Genomic DNA, 19,212 nt, shown 5'->3' with positions numbered 1-19,212 from the left:
GATGTATCATAGTGGGGTATCAGGGGGCAAGATGGTGTACACAACGCACAGTTTGGTGGGCAGGTAAGCAGAAGTGTCATCCTTGCTCTTAATGATGTCGTTGCATTTGTCGAGTGTCTGGAAGACGGTGAAGGTATCTCCTATGCTGTATAGGGTAGCTAGGTTCTTAGCGAGTAACTTCCTGGTAGGGGGGCCGGGGGCGGAGCTGATCAACCCTGTCAGCTGTTCTACCAACTTCTTCTGCTTCTCCTTCACATCCACCTGGCAAAGGCAGAGAGAAAGACAAAACATTTGTTATCACTATAAGGATAACCCCTAAAATGAACCCTTAACCATAACCCCAAAAAGTCCTAACTGGGCTGCTGTCACGACTTCTAGCTCTCACTAGTAAAACACACACACACACACACACACACACACACAATCATCATCACTGAAGTGTGTGTATATATTAATGTATGTTTATGTCCCTGATGTCACATCTATTCCGTACTGCTAACCAGACATGTGTAGAAGTTTGTTTGTGAAAGAGAGAGATATAGATGAGATCACCTTGTTTGCGGCCACAAGCACCTTGTCCAGGAAGCGGAGCCATTCAAAGATAAAGACTGGTCTCTTAGCCTCAGTGATCTGGGCTAGGGCTTCTTCGTTCAGCAGCAGGCTGTGAGCCAGCTCCATAGTGCCAACACTTCTCTAGCCAGCTAGCCAACAGCCCACAGATAGGGGTTCAGGACCACACCTCTCCCTCAGCTCACACAGTCCAAAAACACAGCCTCCTTCACTCTGGAATACTGTGTGGAAAGGGAGTCACTATTTAAGTGGTGTATCTACAATGGTGATATATCAAGTTACCCATAATACACGTAACAGGAACGAAGATGTAAATGGCTAACAACACAGAGTCAGACGTGGTTGCACCTGCTAGCCTGCCAACTATCCAAAACAGTAACAAACTTTAACACAATCAAATACTGTATTAACTGAGTAAGGTTAACATGTTCATAGAATGCATTTGTTTCATAACAAACGTATTTAGCGATCTGACACAAAACTGCTAAAATCATAATAATAATCATAAGATATTCCCAAAATGTGAATGATGGAAGAGTAAACACTGCAGCTAACGTTAGCTAGTTAGCTAGCTAACATCAGCATTCAAGACACTTAACACAAGTGCAAATGAATGCCGAACATGGAAAGCCAAATACCTCAAATTAACAAACCAATTCACTTTATAGTTTCCCACAGATACAACTGTTTTAATACCCGTTAATAACCAAGAACAGCCTCGTCCTACTGTACCTGTTTGTCGCGAAGATGACCGACGAATCATTTGACGTCAGTTGGGTGGGTGACACATTTGGCAATGAAATTGCCCCGAAACTCATAAGAATTTCAAAAACAAAACAATGGACACTGTATACTTTATTTTGATTTAAGAAACAAACAATATTACCATCTTTCATGTTTTTTATATTGCTAAATATAATTCAGAAGGAACTGACCATGTTTTCCGAGGTTCAGACGGAATGTTTAAAGGAACGGAACAAATAATATTGAAGTCAGCGAAAAGGCGGAAGCTAGCCGTTGCTAAACAATAGTTATATAGTTGTTTACCTTTACTCGTCGATAATGGCTGACGAAGAAGATGATTATATGTCTGACGCATTTCTCAGTCAAATGTGAGCTTTATTTCGCTTACCATATCGTGGGCAAATACATTGTATATAACGAAGCTTGATAGCTAGTTTATGTTGGGATGCCAGACAGATAGGCAATGTACTGTACTTAACTTGGATACACTATGTAGTTAACCTACACTTGACCACATATATAAACGCAACATATAATGTGGATGTGTTAGGCGCATGGTTCATGACCTGAAATGTATTACCCCAGACATTTTCCGTATACGGACAAACCCTTTTTTTTTTACCTCACCTTTTGTGGACAAATTTGTTTACATCCTCGACCGCAACTAAAGTAGCAACACATTATCTTGTTTTTAGTTGCGAAAAGTTACGTAGGTCAACAGAAAAAATACGTTGAAACGTGTTAGGGTTCGGGAAAAACACGTTTCTCATCAGTAAATACATGTGCATAAAATGTATGGAGTCTATTTACTGTCCGGGGGTGTAAATGTGATCCTCTTAACTAAACTGTAAAGATGTATTTTCTCCCAGGTAGTGTCACTAAGGAAGCAGTATTTTTCAGTTTAAGCTGTATGTTTTCCTGTAAGTAGAGTCCTTAGAGGCATGCCTTTGTTGAGCCCTAAAGCGTTTCGATGTAATTAGCATTTCTGTAAATCTATTCAACTAAGCTACATCCCTGCTAGTGACTAGTTCTCCTTTCCTTATATGAACTTTAACTCTGTAACAGGAAGCTTACATGTTTTTGTGTCCTGCTTAGTATTAACACACCTGATTTAACTTGGTAGCTAGTCACATTTATAATTATTTATTGAATCTGTTGTGTTAGCAGTAAGTTACTGGACTGGATACAAAGCCTCCCATCCCTTGATTTATTTTTTACACATATTCTACAGAAAAACATTAAGGTTAACTGTGCAATGTTCTTTCTGTCTCTCCCTGTCAGACCAGATGTTAAGCCTGGTCTCCCGATGGTGAAGCGGGTGAAAGAGGCCCTGAGAAAGGAGGTGCTTCACAAGGAGAAGAACATAAAGAACCGACAGAAGACCATTAAAGAGCTGGAGCAGGAGAGCAGAGAGGCAGCACAGCACAGCACCATCAGCCAAGAGAACAAAGGCTTTGCTCTGCTACAGAAAATGGGCTACAAGGCTGGACAGGGCCTGGGGAAACAAGGTCAGTACCCTACAGGGCCTGGGGAAACAGGGTCAGTACCCTACAGGGCCAGGGGAAACAGGGTCAGTACCCTACAGGGCCTGGGGAAATGGGGTCAGTACCCTACAGGGCCTGGGGAAACAGGGTCAGTACCCTACAGGGCCTGGGGAAACATGGTCAGTACCCTACAGGGCCTGGGGAAACGGGGTCAGTACCCTACAGGGCCTGGGGAAATGGGGTCAGTACCCTACAGGGCCTGGGGAAACAAGGTCAGTACCCTACAGGGCCAGGGGAAACAAGGTCAGTACCTTACAGGGCCAGGGGAAACAGGGTCAGTACCCTACAGGGCCTGGGGAAACGGGGTCAGTACCCTACAGGGCCAGGGGAAACAGGGTCAGTACCCTACAGGGCCTGGGGAAACGGGGTCAGTACCCTACAGGGCCTGGGGAAACAGGGTCAGTACCCTACAGGGCCAGGGGAAACGGGGTCAGTACCCTACAGGGCCTGGGGAAACAGGGTCAGTACCCTACAGGGCCAGGGGAAACGGGGTCAGTACCCTACAGGGCCAGGGGAAACGGGGTCAGTACCCTACAGGGCCTGGGGAAACATGGTCAGTACCCTACAGGGCCAGGGGAAACGGGGTCAGTACCCTACAGGGTCTGGGGAAACATGGTCAGTACCCTACAGGGCCTGAGGAAACAGGGTCAGTACCCTACAGGGTCTGGGGAAACATGGTCAGTACCCTACAGGGCCAGGGGAAACGGGGTCAGTACCCTACAGGGTCTGGGGAAACAGGGTCAGTACCCTACAGGGCCTGAGGAAACAGGGTCAGTACCCTACAGGGCCAGGGGAAACGGGGTCAGTACCCTACAGGGCCAGGGGAAACAGGGTCAGTACCCTACAGGGTCTGGGGAAACATGGTCAGTACCCTACAGTGGTGAAGGTGATATTGTGGACAAGTCATGGTGTAGTCCTGACTGAAATGGTCAACAGCTTAACTTATTTTTACCGAATCTCGTAGATTTCCGTAAGTGTTAATTGATATTACTTTTTACAGGAGCAGGAAGAGTCGAACCTATTCCTCTAAATATCAAAACGGGTGAGAGTGACTGTTCTATTTTATTCTCCAAGACACCATGTAACTAAAACCTAATTGACAATGTATACATCAAAATATATTTTTTAAAGAGATGCCTGATGAATTCCCATATCATCTCCAATGTGGCCTGTTAACGCTGTTGTGTATCAATCAGACAGAGGGGGCATCGGGATGGAGGGCGTGAAAAAGAGGAAAGCTCAAGAGCAACTGGAACATTACTGCCAGAAGGTCCGAGCTAAACAGCAACACGAGAAACAGTCCCTGGAGGACTTCAGGTAAAGGCCTCGCTCCCGAATGTCACCTACCCTACCCTGATGGAAGTAGAGCAGTATGTAGGGAACTGAAGGCTATTTGGGACACAAGTATTACAATATGATTTAATAGATTTCTAAAAAAAATGTATGATGAATCAAAATTAATGGGAAATGTAAAAAGTGATTATTTAACGTGTGCCACAAGGAAGTTTGGCTAATGTTTGATATGAAACAGTGAAAATGATCAGTTTACTGAGTCTTATATTTTCTGTAAGATCTGAAATGATAGGTTAGCCTGTTGATAGGCACATGGACAGTGGAAAACTACAAACCCGATTCCAAAAAAGTTGGGAGACTGTACAAATTGTAAAAAAGGAATGGAATAATTTACAAATCTCATAAACTTATATTTAATTCACAATAGAATATAGATATCATATCGAATGTTGAAAGTGAGACATTTTGTAATGTCATGCCAAATATTGGCTCATTTTGGATTTCATGAGAGCTACACATTCCAAAAAAGGTAGCAATAAGAGGCCAGAAAAGTTAAATTTACAGATAAGGAACAGCTGGAGGACCACTTTGCAACTTATCATGTCAATTGGCAACATGATTGGGTATAAAAAGAGCCTCTCAGAGTGGCAGCGTCTCTCAGAAGTCAAGATGGGCAGAGGATCACCAATTCCCCCAATGCTGCAGCAAAAAATAGTGGAGCAATATCAGAAAGGAGTTTCTCAGAGAAAAATTGCAAAGAGTTTGAAGTTATCATCATCTACAGTGCATAATATCATCCAAAGATTCAGAGAATCTGGAACAATCTCTGTGCGTAAGGGTCAAGGCCGGAAAACCATAATGGATGCCCGTGATCTTTGGGCCCTCAGACGGCACTGCATCACATACAGGAATGATACTGTAATGGAAATCACAACATGGGCTCAGGAATACTTCCAGAAAACATTGTCGGTGAACACAATCCACCGTGCCATTCGCCGTTTCTGGCTAAAACTCTATAGGTCAAAAAAGAAGCCGTATCTAAACAGGATCCAGAAGTGCAGGCGTTTTCTCTGGGCCAAGGATCATTTAAAATGGACTGTGGAAAAGTGTTCTGTGGTCAGACGAATCAAAATTTGAAGTTCATTTTGGAAAACTGGGACGCCATGTCATCTGGACTAAAGAGGACAAGGACAACCCAAGTTGTTATCAGCGCTCAGTTCAGAAGCCTGCATCTCTGATTGTATGGGGTTGCATGAGTGCGTGTGGCATGGGCAGCCTACACATCTGGAAAGGCCCCATCAATGCTGACAGTTATATCCAAGTTCTAGAACAACATATGCTCCCATCCAGACGTCGTCTCTTTCAGGGAAGACCTTGCATTTTCCAACATGACAATGCCAGACCAAATACTGCATCAATTACAATGTCATGGCTGCATAGAAGAAGGATCCGGATACTGAAATGGCCAGCCTGCAGTCCAGATCTTACACCCATAGAAAACATTTGGCGCATCATGAAGAGGAAAGTGAGACAAAGAAGACAGTTGAGCAACTAGAAGCCTGTATCATCTATGTTGTATTCTGAATAAAATATTGAAATTTGAAATTTCCACATCATTGCATTCGGTTTTTATTCACAATTGTACAGTGTCCCAACTTTTATGGATTCGGGTTTGTACTTTGTTGGGCTTCGTGAGAGAAGTACTTGTGCTTACTTGTCGCACAGCAGGATGAAAGAACACTCTTCCAACGCAGTGTTTGAACCAGGACTCAGTAAAGACGCCTAACTTGCCTACAGACAAGCTGTTTACTTCCATAATGTATACTCCTGTATGGTTGTATGTACATGTGTAGATAGAGACTGGGATCTTTACTTTGTGGACCTTCTGTTGTTGTTCATGTACATGTGTTTTAACATGGGTGTGTGAATGCCTTTCCGTAATCTCAGAGTGAGAATAAGGACAGAGAGAGAGGAGCTGAAGATTGAAGGAGACTTGAGGAGGAGTCAGAAAGCCTGTGAACAACTGGACAGTCAAAAGGTGAGGGACCTTTGATCTTGTTGTATCCAGGAAGTTCCATTGACATCAAAATGCCTCTTTCCCTAGGAATGGTGACACCATAATTCAATCAATGTACTACTAATACCATCTATACCACTATTATTCTGTCAGTCTACATCTAATCCCACTGTGACATCATCAGTCAAACTACATCGCACAGTGAATCCATCAATTTACTGCTAATCCCAGTGACATCATCAGTCAGTCTACATCGCACAGTGAATCCATCAATTTACCGCTAATCCCAGTGACATCATCAGTCAGTCTACATCGCACAGTGAATCCATCAATTTACCGCTAATCCCAGTAACATCATAATTCAGTCTAGGGCAATTCCACGCAAATGTCAACCTTGCTGTGAAAAATTAAAGTTATCATAAAAAAATCAAAACCCTTTCTAAGTTGTCCATTTGGATCTGTATTTTATTGTATTGATGTGCTGTCATGTAAATTTTAAGGACATTTCTGTTTATTCACCTCAGATAAGGTGTGCACAGATACTAAAATTGCTTTTTTTATACAAACCTATTTCATGCTTTAAAAAGAGGGATCAAAGACTCCTTTAATTATACTTTATGTTGATAGTAAGGATTTTGCAGAAAGATGGGGGCATGACTGAGATATAAATACACTCACTTTGTTATAACTGCATTTCCCTTTAAATTTATAAAGGCTATATTTAGGAAGTCACAACGCTTAAGTGCTGTGTCACGTCCGTAACGATTTAAAGAATAAGTTTAGATTGTATAATCATTATTATTACAATTAATTTGAAACTTTATGTACAAAGCCAAAATATGTCCATTCTAGTTATGATTGACAAATCATCTCACTTAATTGCTCTAAACAACCTAATTATGCGTTACGGACGTGACCGTTATGGACGCTTCACATTAAATCATGCATGATTTGACCAGCTTATATTTGTTTAATTAATTAATTCATTTATTTATTTCAAGCAATATAATGACACAAAACAAAGGCAATCAAGAAGCATTCTGATTAAATCAATACGAAAAGATAAATTAATCAACTTTACAATATAAATCAATCTATTGCTTGAAATGGAGTGGAAAGAAGTCAAACTTATTTAAACTCACCTTGGTCTTTCATCATTTTACTGTTAAAAAAAACCCACACATATATTAAATTGATCTCTATTACTGTACATCAGAACTTTTTAGAAATCAATTAATACTAGTACCATGGAGTGTGCGTGCGCGTGTGTGAGAGAGAGAGAGAGAAATATGAGACGCGCCTTCTGTGATGACTCACTTTCTTTCCCGCGCACGCCCTCTGTGGTCAAAGGCAGTTATTTCTGTGGTGATTGTAGATCTGCGATTTCTGGACAAAATCTCTACTTTATTTGCAGTAATTGGTAAGTATTTTGGGCGTCTCTTTCACACAGATCGTCTTGATCCTCCTGACATCCAAACCAATATAAACGTGGCAAAAACCCATCGGGCCTAATGAAATGAAGTAATCATTGTGATTTTGACTTAAGACAATAACATTTCAATTATTATTTCAATGCATTGGCTAATTTTGCAATAATGTATTTTAAAGCACGATTGCGCATTCAACAACGCAAAACGGGTATAAACATTGCGATTAGTTTGACACAAAACATAATATTGCGATCATTGTGACATGATTGCTTTTTTGCATGCAAAAAAAAAAAACGCTCTCCAGACTGTTTGTTCTATATAGACACAGGCCAACACACTGTTACTATCAGACAGCGTTTCAATTCACTGACGGGACTGAGGGGAAACAGGTGCTCTTAACTCCGGAGAATATCGATATGATAAACTGCATATATAATGATTATGTATCTTAGCATTATCAATTCCATATCTTTCGGGGTCTAAAGTAAACACCTTGATGATAAAAACACATTATCAAGCAAGCAATGTTTTGAACATGCTCACATGCCGGTTAAAGTTTAGCAGCATGAGAGATATGCGTGAACTAATCTATAACACGGTGATTTCAGTTTAAATTTGATTAATTGTGCAGACTTACCTTACTGATGTCTCAGATGTTTGTTGTTTCAAATAAAAAGAGACACACAAAAAGGTCTCTGTTCAAGTTTTCCAGCGTCAGCCAAGTGATGATTTCGGAACGGTCACGTCCATAACGGAAAGAAGTCACATCTGTAACGTCCGTTTTTCCTCATAAATGAATTTTTTAAAACTAAAATAAAATAAATAATGTATGTTCTATAGAGAGCCGACACTCATCCATTCGGCTAGTATTATTTATTTTGGCTTGTGCATTTTAATTCACAGAATTTCAACAAAGTATATTGTCTCCCACAAACTCCCGTCTTTTTTTTGTCACGTCCATAACGCATGTGTATTTCACTCATATTAAATATAAAACGCATGTGTAGATTGATATTTTTCTAATGTCTGTACTCCTTTATTAAGGGAGTATGGACATATAAACAGACGTTTAAATGACAATTCTCCCTATATTGTAGTCTTTAATGCTAACAATTACATAGTGTCACTAAATTGTATAAACAGGGTCAATACCCTACAACATTAACATACAGCGACTGCAACATTAACATGCACCCATCAGCCATAACATTATGACCACCTGCCTAATAATGTGTAGGTTCCCCTTTTGCCACCAAAACAGCCCTGACGTGTCGAGGCATGGACTCCACTAGACCTGTGAAGGTGTGCTGTGGTATCTGGCACCAAGACGTTAGCAGCAGATCCTTCAGTTCCTGTAAGTTGTGAGGTGGGGCCTCCATGGATCGTACCTGTTTGTCCAGCACCTCCCACTGATGCTTGATCGGATTGAGATCTGGAGAATTTGGAGGCCAAGTCAACACCTTGAAGTCGTTGTGTTCCTCAAACCATTCCTGGACCATTTTTGCTTTGTGGCAGGACACATTATCTTGCTGAAAGACTCCAATGCCATCAGGGAATACCGTTGCCATGAAAGGGTGCACATGGTCTGCAACAATGCTTAGGTAGGTGGTACATGTCAAAGTAACATCCACATGAATGGCAGGACCCAAGGTTTCCCAGCAGAACATTGCCCAAAGCATCACACTGCCTCCGCCGGCTTGCCTCCTTCCCATAGTGCATCCTGGTGCCTGGTGTCCATGTGATGTAAAAGGAAACGTGATTCATCAGACCAGACCACCACCTTCCATTGCTCCGGTTCGGATGCTCACGTAGGCACTTCTGGTAGTGGACAGGGGTCAGCATGGGCACCCTGACTGGTCTGCGGCTACGCAGCCCCATACACAACAAACTGCGTTGCACTGTGTGTTCTGACACCTTTCTACCAGTAGCAGCAACAATTTGAGCTACAGTAGCTTGTCTGTTGGATCGGACCACACGGGTCAGCCTTCGCTCCCCGCATGCATCAGTATGCCTTGCTGTGTACAGCTTCTCTGTATAATGGATCAATACACCTTGCTGTGTACAGCTTCTCTGTATAATGGATCAATACGCCTTGCTGTGTACAGCTTCTCTGTATAATGGATCAATACGCCTTGCTGTGTACAGCTTCTCTGTATAATGGATCAATACACCTTGCTGTGTACAGCTTCTCTGTATAATGGATCAATACGCCTTGCTGTGTACAGCTTCTCTGTATAATGGATCAATACACCTTGCTGTGTACAGCTTCTCTGTATAATGGATCAATACGCCTTGCTGTGTACAGCTTCTCTGTATAATGGATCAATACGCCTTGCTGTGTACAGCTTCTCTGTATAATGGATCAATACACCTTGCTGTGTACAGCTTCTCTGTATAATGGATCAATACGCCTTGCTGTGTACAGCTTCTCTGTATAATGGATCAATACACCTTGCTGTGTACAGCTTCTCTGTATAATGGATCAATACGCCTTGCTGTGTACAGCTTCTCTGTATAATGGATCAATACGCCTTGCTGTGTACAGCTTCTCTGTATAATGGATCAATACAGATGATTGTCGATGTATTTTATTTTTAATTCTAATTCTAACCTGAACAAATCTACAATTTATTGCAGGGTGTCACAGTGCCCAGGGAAAACTGGTACTGGCCTAAACTGGTTGTTGAGGAGGAGAAAGAAGAGGAGGAGAAGCAGGAGGAGGAGAAGGAAGAAGAAGAGGAGGTGGAGGAGGATGAGTTGACTGTTAGTACATGTTTGATAAGAAGGTTCAAGAAACCAGTGTTAATAGAAGTGGGAATGTGCAGTATACATTCAGATCTCCATTAAACTGTTGAATTATATGTTCTTGCTATAACTACAAGTGTTCATTTGTTACCTCAGAACTGTTGTTTCCAAATCTCTTCCAGACACTGGACAAGCTGCAGATTCTAACATCATATTTACGAGACATCCATTTTTACTGCATATGGTGTGGGACTGCATACAATGGTAAAATAGACTCTGTGTTCTACTGCCATCCCTGTCTCTGTGTTCTACTGCCATCCCTGTCTCTGTGTTCTACTGCCATCCCTGTCTCTGTGTTCTACTGCCATCCCTGTCTCTGTGTTCTACTGCCATCCCTGTCTCTGTGTTCTACTGCCCCTGTCTCTGTGTTCTACAGCCATCCCTGTCTCTGTATTCTACTGCCATCCCTGTCTCTGTATTCTACTGCCATCCCTGTCTCTGTGTTCTACTGCCATCCCTGTCTCTGTGTTCTACTGCCCCTGTCTCTGTGTTCTACAGCCATCCCTGTCTCTGTGTTCTACTGCCCCTGTCTCTGTGTTCTACTGCCATCCCTGTCTCTGTGTTCTACTGCCATCCCTGTCTCTGTGTTCTACTGCCATCCCTGTCTCTGTGTTCTACTGCCATCCCTGTCTCTGTGTTCTACTGCCATCCCTGTCTCTGTGTTCTACTGCCATCCCTGTCTCTGTGTTCTACTGCCATCCCTGTCTCTGTGTTCTACTGCCATCCCTGTCTCTGTGTTCTACTGCCATCCCTGTCTCTCTGTGTTCTACTGCCATCCCTGTCTCTCTGTTCTACTGCCATCCCTGTCTCTGTGTTCTACTGCCATCCCTGTCTCTGTGTTCTACTGCCATCCCTGTCTCTGTGTTCTACTGCCATCCCTGTCTCTGTGTTCTACTGCCATCCCTGTCTCTGTGTTCTACTGCCATCCCTGTCTCTGTGTTCTACTGCCATCCCTGTCTCTGTGTTCTACTGCCATCCCTGTCTCTGTGTTCTACTGCCATCCCTGTCTCTGTGTTCTACTGCCATCCCTGTCTCTGTGTTCTACTGCCATCCCTGTCTCTGTGTTCTACTGCCATCCCTGTCTCTGTGTTCTACAGCCATCCCTGTCTCTGTGTTTTACTGCCCCTGTCTCTCTGTCTTCTACAGTTAATTTACTAAAACGTATTTACTTCTAAATTTAAGTATGTTTAAACCTAGTTTAGAATTGTTTGCTATGCACAGTAATGTAATTTCGCAACATTATTTAATAGGCAAATGTGTTTCAGTATCTGTTGGATCAACTCTGATCGACAAAAGAAAAAACACTCAAGCTTGTTTAAAGTATTTTTACTAATATTGTAAGTCGAATTTTGTCATTTTCAACAAGATTTCCTAATTGGATAATGTGCATTAAAATGTATGGATAGAAATCTTTTCCCATTGCATATTAAATGTTTAAACAAATTTTGCCACATAAGGAAGGCTGTTTTAAATAACTAGGCTATAATATTTGCAACAGAGCGAGAAGTGAAATGTTACTGTCATTGCTTTGCGGTTACGTGTTGTGAACAGCAATAGTTTACATCATTGACTTAGTGGTAGTTCCGATGCCGAACACAACTGCACCGCTCTGGGCACATTTAGATTTTAAGCTAAATTGATAGAGGTGAGCCCAATAATTTGGAGGCAGTTTGCCGGATTTGCTCCAGAAAGGTGGCGCTCAAAAGTGCGAACATCACGAATCTGAAGAATCATCCCCGGATATATCACATGTATGTTTACCACATTATCCCCGGATCCATCACGTGTATATTTACCACATTATCCCCGGATCCATCACGTGTATATTTACCACATTATCCCCGGATCCATCACGTGTATATTTACCACATTATCCCCGGATCCATCACGTGTATATTTACCACATTATTAGGCTTAGACTCTTAATAGTGGCATACCATTTACAATGTAGACATATTGTTCATCAAAATTATTTGTGCAACAATTAATTGTCAACTAAAATGTCATAATCGTGACAGCCCTATGGTCTAATCTGTATTTGATTGGTTGCGTCTTTTAGATAAGGAGGAACTGTGGTCTAATCTGTATTTGATTGGTTGTGTCTTGTAGATAAGGAGGACTTGTGTTCTAACTGCCCTGGAGAAACAGCTGCAGATCACGATGACTGAACTTCATCACAGCCAAACTATCTACAAAGGAGTTTAGTTTGTATGTTATTTCCTATTTGTATTATTTATCTTGTTGACTAGTATTATGTTTTTTGTAATAAAAAATGAAAAACATTGTGTTATTTAGAAACAAACAAAAGGTTACTTAATTAAACTGGACTTTTCAAGTTGGACAGACAAAGATGACATCTTGAGGTAGCCTGGGTACCAGTCAGTGCTACCATGCCCACTCGTGGAAAACATTCTGCTTGCCAATGACAGCAGTAGGGTAGTTGGCCAGAGCTGGTGGTGTCAGACTAATTATATAGGACCCTAACGTAAAAAAGCACTATAATGACATCAACAAACCAGTCAGAAAATGGAAGTCGTTGTGTTTAGTATAATGCCATATTTCACAAGTTTGAGTTATTACAGTATGTAACAGCAACATTTCAATCACATTAATCAATCACATTTATTTATAAAGCCCTTTTTACATCAGCAGTTGTCACAAAGTGGTTTATAAAACCCATCCTGAAACCCCAAGGAGCAAGCAACAACAGTGTAAAAGGGCCTGAAACTTACAAAGAAACCTAGAGAGGAACCAGGCTCGGAGGGATGACCAGCACGCCCCAATGTGTTCTGGGATCTCCCGATTTACAAATTAAGCACTGCCCATTATTCAATGTACTCACCAACATTTATAGTTCTCACATTTAAGAAAAAAGGTGGAAACAAAGTGAAAACAATTGATAAACAGACAAAAACATTGTTTAAAAAGCTATTACAGCCTCAATGAGCGTGAGCAATTTTTAAGTAGTAAATTTTCCTCTATGTTTCTAAACAAAGCGTCCATGCTAAAACCATTGTTTGAACAGGTACAAACCCAAGGTTGGTGATTTGCATTCAGTTAATTTCCACTAATTTCCACTCAAATTAAACAGTTCTCTGCTGCAACACCCCTGTCCTTTAAATATGACAGAGCCACACCTGACCACAACCGCCCAATGGGAGCAAACGCACCTAAAGTCCATTCAAGGTGGCTTTGTGATTGCTGCGATAAGGCATAGATATGAATAATCAAAGTTCATGACATTTTTGAATATGAAAAACGTTTCAAGTGTGCTTTGTAAAAATGATCTGTACAAATACAGATACGTAGCAAACGGTCAAGCGAACTGAAGACACCTCTGGATGGGATCATGTGACCCTTCACATATGAAGGAATCTGCCTGCTTTGAGATGTCTCAAGAGTCCCATAGTTACATAAACGCTAGATGCAGGAAAACCTCCCACTCCCATGGACAGAACACGGTACGTTACCAGGGTACTGGACAGAACACAAGGCCTGTGGCCTCTCATACTGTTGCCTGGCAGGGTCGATTTAAACTCCCTCTCAGGAGTTTTAGGTGCTCTGCAATCTGTTTGGTGTCAGGTCTGCTCGCTGGGTTTTCTGCCAGCATTTTCCTGATGAGTTTCCACTGCAACAGAAAACATTTATCTGGTAAACTTAAGGTTTACTGTTCACTCACTGTAAAACAAGGAGACAGAGGGACCGGAGAACAATCATCACCAGTCCTCACCTCTGGGTTGTACTCCTTACAGAAGTCATTAGGACAAATCTGTTTCCGTAGGCCCTGAAAAACCTGTGGAACAAACTTTCAGAGTTACTCTAACTGGTTTTAGTGATTCAGGGAGGGTATTCTGAAATATGGTGATTACAAAAGCTATGATTTTCCAATTAGTAAGTTTCAGGCATTCTCACCACATGCTTCTCCATTTCAGTGGACATGTTCCACAAGAGCTCGAAAAAAATCATAGCTAGAGAGAAAATATCCGTTTTCTTGTTATACCTCTTCTCGATCGCCTGTAAATACAAGCATGAGGATTTAAGGTCCCAGTTATTTTTCTGGCATACCAGACATGTTCAGTTACATTTTCTTATATCCTCTGGAGTTTAGCTACAATGTAACTAGTCTGTCCCTGCTTGGCCAAAGCCACAGTTACAGGCCTCAATATTGGAAGCGAAGCCAAGCAGGGGCCTGACGGTGCCAAAGTGAGCAACCTCATGTCAACTTAACGATAAGAAGGTCATGCAGGTGATTACGTGGGTTGCCCTATGATTTTAAGATGTTCATGGTCGTGTAATGTATGCCCAGCTTCAGCAGGTCAGTCAGGTTGGTCAAATCAGAGCGTGAGCATCCTGAAAACTTCTGCTTCCAGAAAGAGACTTTGAAACACCCTGAACGTGACTCTACAATTCCATTCAGCACATTTAATGGGGATGTGTAGACTCTGAAATCCACTGTAGCTTTGTTTGGAACAAAACACTGGTATATAAATTGGGACCAGGGGACATGCTTAACATGAAGCAACTATGAACTTGATAAGACACTCCAGTTACTCACCTGCTCAGGGCTCATGTACAGGGGTGTTCCTTTGTCGACAGTCCTGTACATTGACTCTCCTGTCCCAGTATTGAAAGTGGTCACCAGACCAAAATCTCCAATCTTCACGATGCCTTCACTTCCAAACAGAATGTTATCTGGCTAAAAGATTGCATATTTATACAGCTTCATTTGAAAAGAATAATACATCCAGTTGTTAACTTGACATCTGTAAACACAGGCTAGATCCAGCATGTCATCATTACCTTCAGGTCTCTGTGAATTAGTTTTTTTGAGTGTATATTGTCCACTCCTTGGACTAGCTGCTGAAATATCTCATGTGCTTTATCCTTAGTTCTCCTATTTTTATGAATCCAGGCAGTCAGTGTTCCGCCTTCACAAAACTCCATTTGAATGAATAGGCACAACCAGTCCCCATTTCTGACCAAACACACAAAATACAGAAGTCAAGAAACATCCTCAGGGACACTCCGTCTACACACACTCCGTCCACACAGACTCCGTCTGCACAGACTCCGTCCACACACACACACTCCGTCCACACACACTCCGTCCACACACACTCCGTCCACACACACTCCGTCCACACACACTCCATCTACACACACTCCGTCCACACACACTCCGTCCACACACACTCCATCTACACACACTCCATCCACACACACTCCATCCACACACACTCCGTCCGCACACACTCCGTCCGCACACACTCCGTCCACACACACTCCGTCCGCACACACTCCGTCCACACACTCCGTCCGCACACACCCCGTCCGCACAGACCCCGTCCGCACACACTCCGTCCGCACACACTCCGTCCACACACACTCCGTCCACACACACTCCGTCCACACACACACCGTCTACACACACTCCGTCTACACACACTCCGTCCACACACACTCCGTCCACACAGTCAGTAAGACATTGACATTAAGTGATTCACCTTGAGCTGGAATCGGTGGCTGAAAGGTTTGCTTGGTCTTTTTCAGAGAGGTCTGAATCTGAACCATCTGATTGATCTGTTTCATATGTTGATCCATCCCCCTCGTCTTCTGAGTCTTTGGTGATATCAGATTGGACAGACGACCTAAAATTTGAATATAATAATGTGCTCCGGAATGACAATTTCACGGCCAACAATTGCTTGGACTGTCATTCTGTCCGTAGGCTTGTAGATATATAACCAGTCACACAGTGAGATATTTACTGACTTGGCACTGCAGTCTGATGTGTCCTCCCAATGAGCTTCCTCACGCCATGTTGTGTAGTAGCGCACAATGTTGGGGTGCTCCAAATCCGCCAGGGCTTTTACCTCACGACTTGCCACACTGAGAGAGATCCCAAGGACATCAACATTAACTGAGATGGAATATCTACGTTTCTATAATGAGGAAATACCCTGTTAGATCAATCAAAACCAGAAGATGTTATCTTACCTTGTCCACTTGACAATCTTCACTGCGTATTCTTTCCCATCCTCTCTGTGTCTTGCCTTGGTGACGCAACCGAAGCCGCCGGCACCAAGCACACTAAGTAACTCAAAGTCTTTGGAAAACCTGAAAACAGAAAACAGATCTCAGGCGGCATGTCTTTAAAAAGGTTTTCGTCTCCCTCTCCATTTAAAACTGTATACAGAGCAGCGTACCTGGAGTTTTCCGTGAGACGAATGGAGATATCTTGATAATCACTGTGGGGGTATAACATCGTAACAGTATGAACAACACGTAAAACAACCATCAACTGTGTGTTCAAGTTCCCAAATATCAAAGATCCCCATGGGTGCTAATCCACAGTCGTACCTCTTGAATTGAATGGGCTTTCCTCTAAAGTTTGCTTCAGCATTCGTTACTGCTTCAGCATTCGTTACTGCTTCAGCATCCGTTACTGCTTCAGCATTCGTTACTGCTTCAACATCCGTTACTGCTTCAGCATTCATTTTCCACACGTTTTCTCCCAGCTTCTCCGCCTGACCCATTCTTTGCAGGTCATACAGAATCTTAGTCACCACTTTCTTTGGTTGGCCCAATTCTCTGGCAATATGACTCGACTTTACACCTGTTCCACCACCCTTCGATGTCAGCAAACTTCTCACGTCATCCTTCGTGTGGTCGAGGCGGACCTCAGGGGGTCTAGATCTCTCTGGGCTATTCAAAGACCAAATTGGCGGTGTGTCTTGTATTTTATAAAGACATCCTTCATCCTTTAAACTGTACAACACTTTGTTTACGTCCTTGGCAGTCTTACATCCGACCTCCTTGGCTATTTGGATGGTAGTTATTCCTTCTTTCTTATTTTTTAAAACTGCACATATTTTCTCCTTCAAGCCAGCCTGGTTACATGACATTTTTATTAGCTAGAATGGTGTGGAAGGGCAGACAAAAGATACCATCATACATTAGGCAGCTGATGTTCAGTGTACAAAATCAAATCAGAATCATTGGTAGAAACGTAACCCCTCCGTTACGTTTACCACTAAAGTAACGTTTGAATGAATTGTATTTTTTCAGCTATTTAGTCAGTGCCGAAGATAATTACAATTAACCTATTTCTTTGCTATTGTATTTTTCATATACACTCTACTACAATGCTTGTACACACCGTGGCACCGTAGCCTACGCCATATACAGCTCATGAAAAATTACAAGACCACTGCACATTTTTCTTTCCTTTCCAAAAAAGTCGAAAAGGAAGCTTTTGAGTGAGGAACAGAAGAGTTCAAATTAAAAGAACAATGCAAATTGAACGCTTCTGTTACTCACTCAAAACGTTCCTTTACAGCGTTTTTGGAAAGGAAAGAAAAAGGTGCAGTGGTCTCAAAAAATGTTCCCGAGCTGTATATCCATATTAAACTTATTATTAACCTAAGTATCTTATGTTAATCAGGATGGGACTCACCTTCTAGGAGGATTTATCTGGTCGTGAGCCTCTGATCTATAAAATAATTTCTGAGTTTCGATTTACTAGCAAATATGACTAGCGTTCTGCCAGCAGCACTAAGAAGCGTATTGTATTAATTAAACCTTCAAAATAAAGGCGCCAATATCAATATATTGCATGGTCTATTCTTTCTAAAGATAGTAAATTGTAATCATAGGCTATTTTTATGTTGTTTTCTAATGAATGCAAGTAGCAATTATTGGAAAGTAAATATTATATTAGAATTACTCACTAGGGTGTATAGAATCCATAAAGTCTCTATATTTGTTGTTATAAGGCATTTTGCATAGGCCACATTAAGGTTTAGTGTATTGCAATGGAGACAATGGAGTGGGTGGGTTAGAAAGTGTTGCTAGTTATACGCTCTATTTTCCCCATAAAATGGCAGGTTACATGTATATGGATTCTACACACCCCATGGCCAGTGAGTAATACACTGCCATGTATTTCAATGATGACTTATATTTAGAATTTATTTTGTTAGTGCTGCCAGCACAATATCCTGCTGCTAGCAGAACAGTAATGAAAGCACTAGTTCATACTGGTTCACGCCGCTTGAAATCTATATTATTTTTGCCGGACCGCGTAAGCGGATCCGGCCAAGAAGGTCGAATATCAGCGTCTTGTAAGCAACATTAAAGAAACACTTCCAGGTCACGAAAATTAGGAATTTTTCAAAATAAACGAGACTAACATATTACTTCAAAACCCTATCACTAGACACTGACCACACAGACCAGTATCATGTCTCCCTATCACTAGACACTCACCACCAACCCACTATCTTCCTTTTGCGTTTTTATAACACGGGTTCACACTTGTGCGAACCCGTGTTATATGTACGCAAAAGAAAGATAGTGGGTTGCTCACCACACACACCTGTATCATGTCTGGCACAATACGACTGGAAAATAAGGTAACAAAAAGTTGTTTAAGGATTTTATTAGCAACACCAATTTGATCTAAACACTCATTCTATTTCAACATATGTTTATACTTACAAATTACTAACACTTCCATTTAATGTATTTATAGTGTTGACTATAAAAGTAAAAGTATTTTTAGTATTGGTAATCAATTTAATGATGAAGCATTACCAAACCATTCATTCATGAATTCTTAAAAAGCAACCATTGCTTTCCCATTATTACAAGGGCCAACATGGGCAACAGTGCAAGAATGATAGGGAGTGGCATCTAGTCACTGCATCAACAAATGGTCTACTGCATATAAAACAAGTCAGTTGTATGTAGTACCTACATCATTACATACATGATTTCCCCAATATACACGCCTATTGATAACTAATCT

General features: G+C 41.7%; 3 protein-coding genes across 11 annotated transcripts in view; 1 reads left to right on the top strand and 2 right to left on the bottom strand.

The window, feature by feature from the left end:
- heatr5b (HEAT repeat containing 5B) overlaps positions 1–1,416 on the bottom strand; it is a 33,144-nt gene extending 31,728 nt beyond the window's left edge. For 7 of the 8 annotated variants that reach the window (XM_034292526.1, XM_034292528.1, XM_034292530.1 and 4 more), the window contains exons 1-3: positions 1,303–1,416; positions 553–791; positions 50–261 (exon numbers count right to left, since the gene is read on the bottom strand). In XM_034292526.1, the coding sequence (XP_034148417.1) occupies positions 50–261; positions 553–678 (338 nt within the window). In that variant the 5' untranslated portion in view covers positions 679–791; positions 1,303–1,416. Of the gene's footprint in view, positions 1–49; positions 262–552; positions 792–1,208; positions 1,229–1,302 lie in introns of those variants that run through there. The other variant, XM_034292527.1, reaches the window with a different exon arrangement.
- A 114-nt stretch (positions 1,417–1,530) lies between these two features.
- On the top strand, positions 1,531–12,685 carry gpatch11 (G patch domain containing 11). 2 transcript variants are annotated; one of them, XM_029119777.2, is made up of 8 exons: positions 1,531–1,682; positions 2,596–2,822; positions 3,859–3,900; positions 4,055–4,175; positions 6,099–6,189; positions 10,236–10,361; positions 10,526–10,607; positions 12,513–12,685. In XM_029119777.2, exons 1-8 carry the CDS (start codon positions 1,633–1,635, stop codon positions 12,569–12,571), a joined length of 798 nt encoding a protein of 265 aa, XP_028975610.1. In that variant the 5' UTR covers positions 1,531–1,632; the 3' UTR covers positions 12,572–12,685. The 2 variants fall into 2 exon arrangements, with proteins under 2 accessions (XP_028975610.1, XP_028975613.1); XM_029119780.2 differs by having other exon boundaries at positions 1,552–1,682; positions 2,601–2,822.
- Positions 12,686–12,930: 245 nt separating this feature from the next.
- LOC105008362 (eukaryotic translation initiation factor 2-alpha kinase 3) lies at positions 12,931–18,017 on the bottom strand. The gene is made up of 11 exons (XM_010867645.4): positions 17,860–18,017; positions 16,764–17,317; positions 16,610–16,651; positions 16,401–16,520; positions 16,176–16,292; positions 15,908–16,051; positions 15,204–15,378; positions 14,959–15,099; positions 14,316–14,417; positions 14,134–14,196; positions 12,931–14,031 (listed from the first exon to the last, which is right to left on the bottom strand). Exons 2-11 carry the CDS (start codon positions 17,306–17,308, stop codon positions 13,909–13,911), a joined length of 1,572 nt encoding a protein of 523 aa, XP_010865947.3. The 5' UTR covers positions 17,309–17,317; positions 17,860–18,017; the 3' UTR covers positions 12,931–13,908.
- Positions 18,018–19,212: the final 1,195 nt, after the last annotated feature.

This window comes from Esox lucius, chromosome 5 (assembly GCF_011004845.1).
Source record: "Esox lucius isolate fEsoLuc1 chromosome 5, fEsoLuc1.pri, whole genome shotgun sequence".
NCBI lineage: Eukaryota > Metazoa > Chordata > Actinopteri > Esociformes > Esocidae > Esox > Esox lucius.
The sequence above is the reverse complement of the archived record's forward strand: the minus strand, read 5'-3'. Positions and strand labels throughout refer to the sequence as shown.